At 43.2% G+C, this 14,554-nt stretch overlaps 1 protein-coding gene across 2 annotated transcripts in view; it reads right to left on the reverse strand.

Annotated features, from left to right (window-relative positions):
- MYBBP1A (MYB binding protein 1a) overlaps positions 1–14,554 on the reverse strand; it is a 1,224,315-nt gene that overhangs the window by 689,619 nt on the left and 520,142 nt on the right. For both annotated transcript variants that reach the window (XM_044054196.1, XM_044054197.1), the window contains one exon: positions 466–559. In XM_044054196.1, the coding sequence (XP_043910131.1) occupies positions 466–559 (94 nt within the window). The remainder of the gene's footprint in view (positions 1–465; positions 560–14,554) is intronic.

Here is a 14,554-nt window from a genome sequence, read left to right on the forward strand (position 1 = left end):
TAACACTGACAATACCACCAGTACAGGTACTAGATTTTACATTGTGAAAACTGAACTTCCAACATTTTCATCATTGTTAAGTTAGTGACCTTGGTCAATTACTGAATTTAACTACTACAACATCCAGCACAAAAACACTAAGAATGATTTAACATATGAAATGTGAAATCAGTATTTCATGATTACTGTCATCTTTTAACTTAAATAGTTAGCACCATTGTTCCTACTAAAGCTTAAAAATACATGAGTTTTAAAGTGATTATCTTTCAAACAAAAAGATAATTAATTTTTAGACAAACAATATTTATACATACTGAAAATACCAATAATAATTAAAATCAGTGAATGAACCATACAGAAAAATTAGTCGTTTTACTGCAACATGTTTGCTGCCCACTGCTATAACAAAACATTCAACAGATAATCACAGAAATTATTAAACTTTAACGCTAAATTGATACTTACCTGCACTCTTTTTTTTCTTTTTGCATTCCTTTTCCAGAACTTTATCCATGCAGTGATGGAAATCCTTTAAAAGTTCTAAGCTTTCCGTGGGTGCCTAATACAATTACATGAAATTAGAATACATTATAGATTTGGCAAGTACTTGTCAGTGCCAACTTAAACAATTCTATGCAACAAAACGGCTGTCAAAAGCCAACATCTAGCCTTGCATACACACTGCTGCATATCTCAGACAACCAGTGTACCACTAAGAGTGAACAACACAAATTTTACTATAAAACATGTCCACTGCTACAAGAAAGCCTAATCACCAACATCGCAGAACCAAGCAAGACACCTAGGTGCCCAGCTTCCTATTAGCAGGACGAACACTTCTAAAGTGAAGTAATGGAAGGAGTGACTGATTCACAAATTCATTCTGAAAGTCTGCTTCTTAAATGCATAGAGCAGACTCTGAACAACATAAAACAATGCAAATCAAATTATCGTATTAATAGGTTCACAGGTTCATAGGTCTGTACTAGGCTAATGGCCCTGGAGCCTTTACAAGCCTAGCCCATAGGATTACCCTGGCATCATGCCACCTGACCTTAGTTCCCAGTGCCTCTGTCGACTAAAGCCACTGTAGTGATTCCTGGGGTGAATTTCTATTTCCCATCCACTTGTCAAGATTTCTCTTGAAGAGGGCCAGTGAAGTGCTCTGCTTGACATGTATGGGAAGTCTATTCCATAGCATGCACAGTCTCTGGGTTATGAACCTGTCCCTCCAGCATGTTCTGTTGATTGTGGTAACGAGGTTGAGGTCTCTGGAGTGTGTGGTGGGGAGGGCTAGGGATTTCTTTACATGTAGCATCTCTAACAGTGCTGGGTCAGGCATGGCTTTGTAAGTCAAACAGAGATCGCTTCTAAGTAGGTGATATGAGACAAAAAATAGTTGGGAGTTTTTTGCGTCTGTCCATATAGGACAAATGTTTAAGGCTTAGGATCCCCTTTGTGAGGTACTTTTACGGCCTCTCCAGTTGTTGCAGGTGTCTAGTGAGGTACATGCCAAATGGGGCACTGTACTCGATGACTGGCCTAATGAGGGAAGAGTAAAAGGAGACAATGACCTCTTTCTTCCTGGATGCAAAACCATTAGTAATGAGATGTGCCACATAGATAATATCTGTATTAAATATGTTAAAATGATAAGACAGTCTACAGAAATTCAGTTTTCACTGGTAACTAAGAAGCTTTTCATTAATGATATCATTTGATAATCTGCACACCCTCCAAGTATGCATTGCAGTAAGGATTTTTTTTTTTTTGCATGATTATGAGTTATTGAGTATGCACCTAGAAGACATGGCAAACAAAATTGCACTAAAACTCTTCAATGTTTGCTATTCTGGCCTTACGGCTACAATTTCAACTCAGTATTCATACTCAGAAAATAAGTGCTAGAGCGGAACACTACGTGGAAGACTACCAAAGTACAGTATTTGACATAAGGTGAAAACAAAAGAGCAACAGGGTCTGCCAAAAGGCAATATAAAACAGAAGCAGAACTATCCTTTAGAATCAACCACTATAAGAAAGGGCCATAGTGTAACTGTATTCGGTCACGATGTTGTAAACCCTGCATGAAAACAACAGGTGTTCTACTTAAAGGCATAAGCATTCTGTTTACAGTCTTCAAAGCAGAGCAACTTCACCCTGGTGGCAAAGAAAGTACAGTTGTGTACACTTACCATAAATGCAGATGTTCGAGTGCATTCACTGTTGCAGTCATCACCTGTGGGTTATCCCTGCTGTGGTAGCCATCGGCAGGCTAGAATATCAGAGCCAATGTTTTTCTGTGTCGGCTGCTGTCGCTTGCTGTCTGACGTCAGATGCCATTACATCAGTTTTTCTTGCCCTAACCAAGTCAGAGGCCCCAGTAAATATGGTAAAGTGGTCCTGGTGGCTAAAAGCCACCATTAGCAACTTATGTCTCCCTAAAGAAAGAAGATATAAGGGGGAAGAAGGGTGGGAAACCAGGACTGCATCAGTGAATACACTCGAACATCTTCATTTATGGTAAGTGTACACAACTGTACTATGTTCTTCGTGTTTCACTGTTGCAGTCACCACCTGTGGGAGGATTCCCAAAGCTGAGGAGAGGGGTGGTAGGATTAGCAAGAGACCTAGGAATGGGTCAGCATGCCCTGCAGAACTGCAGAGGCAAACCCTGCCCTAGCCTTAGGAAACAGAGGTAGGTGGTAATGCTTGGTAAAGGTATGGACAGAAGTCCAGGTGGCAACTTCCAGGATGTCCCTGGTGGGAACTCCACTGAGGAATGCTGTGGAAGAGGAGACTGCCCAGACATGGGGGGGGGGGGGTTCCCATGCTATCTGTGACAGAAATGGATACAATGTGAGATCCGTTTGGAAATGGGCTTCCCCTCTGCCCCTGGGAAAAAGCTGATAAGTAGTTGGTATGTTTTGCTGAAGGGTTTAGTATTGTCCTGAAAGTAACTGAGCTGTCTGTGCATGTCTAGTGAGTGCAGAATTCTTTCCTCCTTGTTTTGAGGGTTAGGAAAGAAGATGGGTAGATGTATGGCCTGGTTGAGACTTACAATAGATACCACTTTGGGCATAAAGGAGGGATTAGTCCTCAGGGAGACCCTGTCTGCATGGAAGATGATGAAGGGCTCAACGGCCATCAGTGCCTGAAGTTCTGAAACGCTTCTGGCTGAGGTGATAGCAAGAATAAAAGCAGTCTTCCACGAGAGGTATCTTAGTTCTGCTGAAGCAGCAGGTTCAAAGGGTGGTAAAGTAAGTTTTTCCAAAACATAATTCAGGTCCCAGGCTGGAGTGGGTGGCCTTCTGGGAGGTCTGATATAAGAAGTTTAATCAAAGGATGGGAGAACAGGGTCTGTTCTGTATCAAAATGAGCTGCAATGGCCAAGGCGTGGATTTTAATAAGAGGAGAAGGAGAGGCCACTATTAACTAGCTCTGCTAGGTAGTCCAGGATAAGAGGGATGGAAGGTTGTGAAGTATTGCCCCCTCTGGACTGGCTCCATGAGCAGAATCTTTTCCATTTTCCTGCGTAAGATTTTCGGGTGCTGGGCCTTCTGGCCTCTGTGATAATGTCTTGGACCTGTTTGCTTAACAGGGGCCCCCTTGTTGCCTTGAAAGTATTAGCCATGCTGATAGTTTGAGAGTCTACGTCTGGGTGCACCATTCCCCCTCCTCCACCTGAGTTACGAGGTTTGAGATCAGGGGAAGCTGCCTGGGAGGCTGTAAGGTCAGACTGCACAGTAAGGGGTACCAATGTTGTCTGGGTCAATCTGGAGCAATGAGGATAGCCTTTGGTCTCTCCTCCCTTGTTTTGATCAGTACTTTGGGAATAAAAGGCAGAGGAGGGAATGCATACATAAAGAGGGTGTTCCAGGGGAAGGCCAAGGCATCCACCTTCCATGCTAGGTAGTGATACTCCCTGGTACAGAATTTTTTCAGCCAATGGTTGAGATGTGAAGCAAAGAGATCAGCTTCTAGGGCCTCCCCATGCCTGAGTGATTTGTAAAAAGATTTTTCTGTGGAGCTGCCATTCGTGGGGGAACAGAAGTTTCTGCTTAAGTGGTCTGCCAAGGTGTTTTTGATCCCTGGCAGGTATTGGGCTATCAGGTGTAGTCCCATGGGAGATGCTGTCAGACAGAGGTTCATGGCTAGCCTGCACAGAGGGTAAGATTGGGACCCTCCCTGTTTGGTGATGTACCACATTACTGTGGTGTTGTCTGTTTTGATAAGGAGAACCCCTGGCTTAAGAGGGGATTTGAAGGATGTCAGAGCCTTTTCTACTGCCATCATTTCTTTCTGGTTGATGTGTAAGGGAAGGTGCTGAGCATCCCAAAGACCTTGAGTGCACCTGCCTTCCAGGTGAGCGCCCCAAGCTATGCCTGAGGTGTCGGTGGCAATGGCCTGCCCGGTTGGGCAGAGGATGAAGGGAAGACCCTTGTTCTGGGCACAGGCACCTGCTCACCAGAGAAACACTGCCCTTATAACAGGAGATCAGAGGTAGAGAGGTCTCTACAGGTTGTGAGTGCTGACACCAAAGGTTCTTTAGGAACCACTGAAGTTTTCACATGTGGAGTCTGAACAAATGAATTAGAAGGATGGAAGATGCCATGTACCCTAAGGCTTGCAGGAACTTCTTGCAGTGAGGTGACTTCTGGAAGCCAGCTGTGTAAAGTAGAGAGGCACAAAGCTCTGTTTTTCTGGGGATAGGAAGGCCATTTGGGATGCTATGTCCAGCAATGCCACCAAGAAAATGATCTTCTTGGAGGGTGTTTGCCTTGATTTCTTCTCGTTGATGGTGTATCCTAAGGAGGTTAGGAGGGTTTTGACAAAGAGGTCGTCCTTGAGGAGCTTTTCTTTGCACTCTGTCTGAATGAGGCAGTTGTCCAGATAAGGGTAAATTTGTACATTTTTCTGTCTGCAAAAGGCTATGGCCAGGGAGAAGCATTTGGTGAATACCCTGAGAGCAGTAGATAAGCCAAATGGTAGCGCAGAGAACAGAAATTATTGTGAGCCTGCCTTGAAGCGAAGGAATTTCCTGCAGGATTCCCTTATGGGGATGTAGAGGTAGGCATCTTTTAGATCTAGGGTAAATAACCATGCATTTTGCCAGCACTGGCAGCAGCTGCTGCAAAGTTAGCATTTTGAATTTGGAGACCACCAGGAAGGTGTTTAGAATGGATAAATCCAGGATGGTGGACCAAGTGCCCTCTTTTCTGGGAACAAGGAATAGTCTGGAATAAAAGCCTTGGCCTGTTTAATCTGAGGGGGACAGGTTCTACTGCCCCTTGGGAAATGAGAGTTTGGACTTGTTTCAATGCCCCTGGCCACTTATTTGGAGGCAATTATGGGTACCCTCTTGGAATTGGGAGTTCGTTGAAGGAGAATTTTTATCCCTGAAAAATGATCTTTAAGACCCATTGGTCCTTTGTTACAGAAAGCCAATTTTCTTTGCAGAAGGAGAGCCTTCCTCCTAATTCTTGGTGAGTGAAAAGAGGGCAGAGGGGGGAGAGGGAGTCACAGAGTTTTTGCCATAGAGGGATGGCTTACAACTCCCCGCCTTGGTAATGGAAGATGGCCACTGTTTGGCTCTCTGCTGCCCCTGGGATAGGAGTCTGGGTGTTCTGTCCTTGCGGGGCTTGCCTTGCCCCCGTCTGCTAGGTACAGGAAAGGACCAGTGTTTTGAGGGAAAATTCCTGCTGAACCTACGAGATTGTACCTGAAGGCAATCTTTTGCTGTGCGCATAGATTTTGCTTTGTATTCCATCTTTTTAAGAACCTCTTCTGCTTTTGCTCCATCCAAGGGTGCATCAAGTAACTTAGATCTGACATGATCAGGGAGAGGTTGTTCATTCAACCATGCATGTCTCCTAATGACAGATCATGACACCGCTACCCTACTTGAGGCTTCTAGGGTGTCACATCCACAGTGTAATGAGTGTTTACCCCACTTGACAAGTAGAGTGCAGTAAATATGCTAACTCTTTCGAATTGGCAGTCAGGAAAGGTCGAAATCTTTTGCTTTAACAGTTCCAAAGTATGTTGTTGATATTTTAAAATGTGGAACTGACAGTTGAGTGCACAGATAGCTAGGGTTGCAAAGGTGTATACTTTTTTTTACCCCATCTGTCCAGACCTCTGGAGTCCTTGTCAGAGGGAGTAGGACTCCTTTTGGTCCCTGTGTAATGACCTCCGGGTCTGCAGCAGGATTTCTGTACAGGTATTTGTGAGAATCTGTAACTCTAATAACGGTCAGGTTTTCTGGGAGCAGGTGGGAGGGCGTCAAAAGCTAAACTGGATTAATGGAAGACATCCTCAACCACCTCTAAAATTGGAGGGATGGCCAAGGGTCTGTGCTGGGGCAGATCTAAAAACTCTCTGCGTCTTTTCTTAGATTGAGGGAAGTCTTGGGATTCCCAGTGGAAATGTTCCCTGAAGGTGTGAAGGGTTTCCCCAAAGGAAAGATCTTCTGGAGGGGAGGCAGAAGGAATGGATTCCTCTGCATCTGAATCCTCATAAGCGGTCAGAGGTTGTTGTTCCTCCTCTTCAAAATCTGAATAATCAGATTCCTCAGAATCCTGTTCTGTCAGTGTTTCAGGAGAAAGGTCTCTTTTCCTCTTAGAAGAAGTGGCCTGACTACCTCTGATAAGGGTGATAATGTCCTCTGCCATTTTAGGCATGTGAGCCTGGGATGGAGGATCAGGAGTAAAAAGGTGGCTAGAGGTAGTTTTCTTAGGAGTGGCCTTGTCTCTGGGCCTAAGAGTATCCATCAGTCTGACAGCAACAGTAGTCAGAAGAGAAGACCTCATTTTCTGCCTAGAATTGGTAGTGCAGAAGACCTTCTTGGAAGCCAGTGCCTGCGTCGTGGCTCCAAACTCAATCAAGGCAGAGACCACCAAAGGCTGGGGAAGATGAAGAAAACTTCTGTGGCATACCAGACTCCGAAAGGGTCTCAGTAGAGGCCTGGGAAGGTACCGAACCAGGCATCAGGGGCTGCGAAGGTGCTTCACTGAATTCCAGAGAACTGAAGACCTACTTAGCAGTAGAGTTGTTGGAAGGCTTAGCCTTGTGTGGTCTGCCTCTATATTTATCCTTAAGTTTTTTTGCAATGTCTATGGACTGTTGGCTGATGGACGCCATGTCGGAATGCGAAGATGGAAGACAAAAATACTTGGCTACAATAACAGCTCTACGATGAATGGTTTATAGCACTGACATCCTGACGTCAGACAAGTGACAGCAGCCGACGCAGAAAAACATTAACTCTGGTATTCGGGCCGACCGAGGGCTACCACAGCAGGGATAACCCACAGTTGATGACTGCAATAGTGAAACACGAAGAGCATCTGCATAATGAAAAGGACAATTAATGAGCATACAGCATGACACAAACTAATAGCAGGAGACATTTTCATCTGTTCTGATGAGGGGGGGCATAAAACTCTTCCAAAGTCCAGCACATCGTGATGCCTCACCTATCAGTACATCAGTGATCAAGGTTCCAGAATAAAATTGGCAAAATTAAATCTATAAAACAATTACACTTGGTGATTTCATTCAAAGTGACCAAATGAACTGTAGCACAGAATTACTATTTATCACTAACACCTTACAAATTCCAAGAAAACTCTACACAAAACAAAAATTCTACTTCTGTTATAAAGACATAACAGGTGCAGTTAGTATTGTTGTTCTGAAGAAATTCTACACTTAAGTACAATTTTTCCAGTCTTTCTTTCTTTATTTGCTGCTAAAATATCTTGTACAATGAATGGAGAAGAAAACCTATGGAAATGTTCTCAAAATTCTTTTAAGACAATTCAAAGACAAGATGTACTTTTTCCAGGTTCTTGCATCTAAAATGGAAAGCTTGCTAAAAAGAAAGGAGAGTTTTAGGCTGACTGTACACAACAATATGATATGCAGAAAATTTAAGTTAATCTAGAAAGAATGATATGGACAATTGTTTTATGAGGTTAAAAGAGGAGAATTTCCAAAATAACATGCTTGAAAAAAAAAGAAAACTGTCTTTTATTGGATAAAATAGAAAATAATGAACATTTATGAAATGCCAGAAAAAACAGATGTTGACAGCATATTAAATAATACATTAAACGTATTAACAATGCAGATTCCCAAAGATTTAAACCTAAAAGAGTGTCATAAGGCTCATAAAGGGCACATTGTGTAGCACTGGAACTGAAGATTCTAAAATTCTATTATGGTCAATTTATCATATTTAAACCCGGAACTGATTTGAGGACTGCATGCAGGCTCCACACTCAGGAAGACTGGACACGGGAAGTAATATAATTACATAAAACAATATTTTCAAATGGTTGTAGAGCCAAAGTTAAAGCTCGTTTCCCCATAATGGTTTTCAAATCCATAGGTATCAAATCTAGCAAGATTCCATGGAGCAAGGAGATGGAGCCCTGCCTGCAACCCATATGACCAAAGACTGATTAGTAGACATGACAATAGGGAGGGAGGGAAGGAGAGGAGTGAGGGAGGCATGCCACACTTGCAATTGTACACTGGGGCCATTTGTATGTAATCATACATTATAATGAAACATTTTTACAAATACCTCTATATGTCTTCTTTGCAGACAAAACTCGTGCCACACAAAGCTTCTATACCACTTTATTTCACCTTTAAAAATACAACAGCTTATACAAAATACTATTACAAAACAAAGCCTCAAAATTAGTGCAATTTCATAACTAAAGCATTTTAATCTCTCTCTCTCTCTATATATATATATATATATATATATATATATATATATATATACACACACACACACACACACATACAGAGAAATCACATCTGGTTAAAATTGAAAACAATGTGATAACAATATTGTACACTGCAGCAGGAAGAGAGAAAGTAGAGCATCTCTACACGAGATAAAGCAGAACATTCAGAAAGCATTAATCCGGTGAGAAAGGAAGACCATCAATTAAACAAAAATTAATCTCAACCAGGCCATCACAGATAGTGTTAAAACGTGGCATGAAAAACAATCAGCTAACCTAAAAAAGGAGGGAACTGCTAGTCATCCAGATCAGATGAAGAATTCTGGGACATTCAAGATTTGTATGTCTATCGTGCTATGCTTCTGCTGTCTGACATGATACCTTAAATATCCAAGTATAAACCCTTACTTTTAACTAAGGACAAAAAACATCTTCACTAAAGGACAGGGCATCCATCGGTGATGCTAGCAAACGGGGACCAATGTGACAAACTGGTGAGACTACATGGTAGAGACTTGTGCAGCCAATGGCCAACTTGCCTATCTCTGGGGGTGGACATAGGTTTTTGCAAGACCACACTGCTCTCTGGCAGAGGCTTGACAGGTAAGCAGAACTTCTGCCTTACAATGCACACTTGTACAAAAAGGGTAGACAGAGTATCAGTGTCATGGGTGGATGTGCACAAGAGCATAAGGCCAGGATGCCTTACTCATCCCCTCCCCCGTGGGTGGTATTAATGCTCCACCAGTACTAGCCAGGTTGGTAGTATTGATCCAGGAAGCAGATGGGGAGACAGTGGAGAAGCACCAATCCCTAGGGTTGGTCATCCTGACCAAGGAGGTAAAAAAATTAAAACAAGAGAGAAAAACAACAGATTTTTATTTTATGAGCTGATCTAAGAAAGCCTCCCCCTCGGTGGTCCTTCAGTTGGGTACATCCTCTTGTTTTGTTCCAGTTTGAAATTTCTTTTTGGAAGATCTCAAACTCAAGGGCAGGTATACCATGCATGCTGCAAGCTGTGATGTCATGTGCCATACTACAAGTGTTCAAACTTTCTTAGTTCACCAGTTCAAAACAGGTCACTAAAAGAACACAGTTCTAGCAGATCAGGAAAAAAACAATAACAATCATATAGGACCCTACATATGACGCTCTCAATTAATATAGTAAGAATAAATTTGTTACATCAAACACAGAGAAACCTCCCTGTTAAGTTTGTACGTGGGGTATACCCAAAGCAGTTCGTCCATCAGGACAGAAAGAAATAGACAGTAGTCATACAAAAAAGGCTCAAAAGGAGAAGTCTTAAATTACTGAAATACCAAAGAAGGTCTAACTGCTGCAGCTGTGGTCTAGATAAGGCAAGGTAAAGATGTGATTTAGTGACCATGTGGCCATGTCACAGATGTCTAGAGTTGAGATGGTCTTAAAACAAGCACTAGATGCAGGGAAGCCTCTAAAGGTGCGACTCAATGTGACTTAGCAGTATTTCCCAACAGACTGCGTAGTTACAATAGATAATATGAAGTCAGTAACTCACTCAGAGTTTGCTTAGTGACTGTCTGCCCATCACACTGCAGCAATGAAACAAGGGGCTGCTCTGACTAATGCAGCCTCTTCAGACACATTCAGTGGCATACATCCACGGTGTGAAGATTCCCCCACAGCAGTTTCCACACTGGTGGAGAAAACAAGGAGATGACGGGACTGACTTTAGGAAAATTAAGAAGTCACTTTTGGGGGGAAACATGGATAAGCCTTTATGGACACCTAATCCTTGTGAAAGTTCAAAAATGGTTCTCCTAAAGCTACTAGTAGCTCACAGATCCTGCAAGCAGAGGTCATGACAACCAGCAAAAGCATTTTGCAAGATAGAAACACCAGTGAGTGAGTGGTTATTTTCCACCCACTCACTAGGTTGAATAAGGAGAAGGTAACAGTCAGCTGTCTATCAGGTGCCAGAATCCAACACGACACATTCACTCAGGTCATTCCACAACAAGTACAAGTATGACTCTGTTATTTGTCCATGTGGGTGTGAATGGCCAGAAACGCACCTGCCTGGACTACAAGAAAAGAGACATGGTGAAGTTCTCGGATTATGTGACCCAGGTAGGTATGACCCTAGCCCTGAGCAGCATCCTACCGTCGCCCAGAATGCTACCACAATACAAACAGAAAATGACTGACTTCAACAACTGGCTAAGTTTCTTGTGTCATTCTAAAGGGATCCAGTATCTGTCTGCTTGGGATGACATGACTGACAGACCTTGATGCTTTGCCAGAGATGGCCTGCATCTGTCACCCCTGGGTTTCCGGGTACTGGCTAAGGCTCTTGCTACCCCTACAGTGCCTTTTTAGGTGGTGTTCCAAAGACCGAATTACCCCCGTAACTGCTATAAATAAATGCAATCTGAGGGTCATACTGCTCAACACTAGAAGTCTAAATCTCAAGATGCACTTACTCCAAGCACGCCTCAAAATGGAGAACTTCGACATTTGTGGTGTAACAGAGACCTGGTTTAAAGCAGCAGAAGGCACCCCTGCGCTACCAGGCTATAACCCATTCCACACCTTTCGGCCCCAGAACATGGACCGAAGCTCCAAAGGCAGTGGTGTCTCCATATTCATAAATGATATGCACACCTCCAGACTAGTAGCCCAACATAACGCATCTGAGATACTCCAGGTACAACTAACATTGGGTAAGACAGCAATTCAGGTCATAGCCTGCTATAGGTTCCCAACCATGTCCCAAGACTCTCACTCCACATTCCTAAGCACCCTGGAAACTATTAAGATCCAACCCAACACTCTCATTCTAAGTGACTTCAACTACTCCTCCATTAACTGGGAAAACTACTCGTGCACCAATACACTGGCCAAATGCTTCCTTGAATTCAATTCCAATGCCCTGGACCAGCTCATTCTTAACCCCACTAGAAGAAGCAACATCCTTGACCTGGTTATTACTAACACGGGAAACCACCACTTTACACTAATAGTCAATTCCTCCCTGGTTAGATCTGACCACAAACTAATCACCATGGAAATCCTCATTTCACCCACAACCCCCGCAAAGGTATCCACCATGAAAAACTTCTCCAAAGCTGACTTTGGACTCCTAAAAACACAGGTGGCTAACTTTACGGCACCCATGCCACTGGAAAATAGATGCATGACTGCCAAATCATACACCAATACACTGTACGAACACGTACATAAATGAATGTAACTAGCCATACCCAACAGAACCAAGGCGATCTCCTCCAAAAAAAGGAAGCCAATCTGGTGGTCCCCTGCCATTAATAAAGTCTACAACAGAAGGAAGAAACTGTTGCAGAGACCTAGAGGAAAACAGTTTTTACAGTTACTTTCCTCACTTGCTTAGAGGAAAACAGCTCTTATACTCACTTTCCTCACTTGTCTAGAGGAAAGTAGTTTTTTATTCAGGCATGTCCAAGGGTCAGCTCCCAGTATTCTCGCCTGTCTATCTGATGAATCTGGGCATCTTGAGGAAATGTAGCAATTGCCTCATGTACACAGACAACCCTCTCCTCCTACCACCCAACACCACAACCTGTGAGAGATGCACTTATCTAGCCAAACTGGAGGTAAAGCTCTCTCCAACCAAGACTGAACTTGACAGTCAAGAGGAGAAGGTAAACACTTGCACCACACCACACTCATCACATAGTCCCACTAAACCTATACCACCAAAATCCACACATAGAAACACAAAAACATTCGCAGAGGCTATCAATAATAATCTGCTCAAGCAAAAGAGACCTCCAAAGCAGAAACACAAGCAACATTCACCTACCAACACAACCCAAATGACACATAGCCCACAGACTCAGTGTGCCAATAAACCACAGCCCATAAGGCAAATGTACCCAACACAATACTCATAGGTGGCTCTATAGTCAGGCACACTGATGTCCCACTCACCAGGCTAAACAAGGAGAAGGTTACTGTCAGCTGCCTGTCAGGTGCCAGGATCCGCCACATAAACCACGCACTCAGGTCACTCCACAACAAGTACAAATATGACTCTGTCATTGTTCATGTTGGTGTGAACGACCTGAGACATACCTCTCTGGACTACATGAAGAGAGACATGGAAGAGCTCCCCGATCTTGTAGCCCAGGCAGGTATGACCCTAGCCCTGAATAGCATCCTGCCATCGCCCAGAATGATACTGCAGTACAAGGACAAAATAATTGACTTCAACAATTGGCTAAGCTTCTGGTGTCATTCTACGGGGATCCAGTATCTGTCTGCCTGGGACTTCATGGTCAACAGAGCACGATGCATTGCCAAAGATGGCCTGCACCTGTCACTTCTGGGATTCCGGATACTGGCTAAGGCTCTTGCCACCCCTATAGTGCCTTTTTTAGGCAAGGTTCAAATGACAAATTCATCACCGTAACAGGAACAGGCAAGCAAAAACTGAGGGTAATGCTACTTAATGCAAGAAGTCTAAATCTCAAAATGCACGCACTCGAGGCACTCCTTAAAATGGAGAACATTGATATCTGTGCAGTGACTGAGACCTGGTTCCAGGCTCTAGAGAGCACCCCTGCATTATCAAGCTATAACTCATACCACAAATTTTCAGCCATCTAACCTGGACCAAAACACCAAAGGCGGAGGTGTGTCCATATTCTTTAAGGATATCCAAACCTCCACACTAGTTGCGCAGCATAATGTATCCGACGTTATCCAAGTGCAACTAACTCTGGGGAAAAACTGCAATCCATACTGTAGCTTGCTACGGGTCTATATTAAATCACCGAATGCTTAAAAAAGCGAATGGTGATTGATCGACCCTATGTGAGCGAAAGCTTACAATGTCGAAGTGTCGGAACAGCGATTTTTTTTCCAAGGGGAAAAAAATCGCTGTTCCAACAAAAATAAATAAAAATGAATTTCAAATATTACATCAAGAGGGGGGCTGTGCCCCCTACTTAAATATAACCAACTCCGAGACCGCACTACAGTGCCGAAAACGGCAAAGTAACGAAGCGGCTAAGCAAATTCTTTCCCAGGGAAAGAATTCGCTTAACAGCCGCTTCAATATTTTCCGTTTTCTGCCTTTTAGGTTCGATCAAGATGCATTCGAAAGAATGCGTCTTCGGTCTTCTAATATAGACCCAGCTTGCTACAGATATCCCACCATGCCCCAGGATTCCCACTCCTTTTTTCTTGATATAAGGGAAAATATTAGGGTTCAACCAAACACCCTAATAATGGGTGATTTCAACTACTCCACCATTAACTGGTAAAACTACTCATGTACAAACTCCTTCGCTCAACGCTTTCTGGAATTCATAAATTCCAATGCCCTGGATCAACTTATCCACACCCCCACCAGGGGCAACAATATCCTAGACCTAATCATTACCAACATGAGTGACCAGTGTTCCACACCTGAAATCAACTCCTCGTTGGTCAGATCCAACCATAAGCTAATCACCCTAAATATCCGCATCATGCCCCCACCCACCATTAAGGAAACCAAATAAATTCTCCAAAGCCAACTTCATACTTCTTAAGACAAAAGTGGCGAACTTGATGACACCCATGCAGATGGACAATACAGTTACGACTGCTAAATCCTACAGAAATGCACTCTATAAGCACTTACACGAGTGCATGAATCATGCTATCCCAAAAAGAACCAAGACACTCTCCTCCAAAAAAAGAAAGCCAATCCGGTGGTCCCCTGCCAAAAATAAACTCTACAACAGAAGGAAGAAACTGTTGCAAAAGAGAAAATCCAAATA

This window comes from Protopterus annectens, chromosome 13.part0 (assembly GCF_019279795.1).
Source record: "Protopterus annectens isolate FY-2018-M chromosome 13.part0, PAN1.0, whole genome shotgun sequence".
Lineage (NCBI taxonomy): Eukaryota > Metazoa > Chordata > Ceratodontiformes > Protopteridae > Protopterus > Protopterus annectens.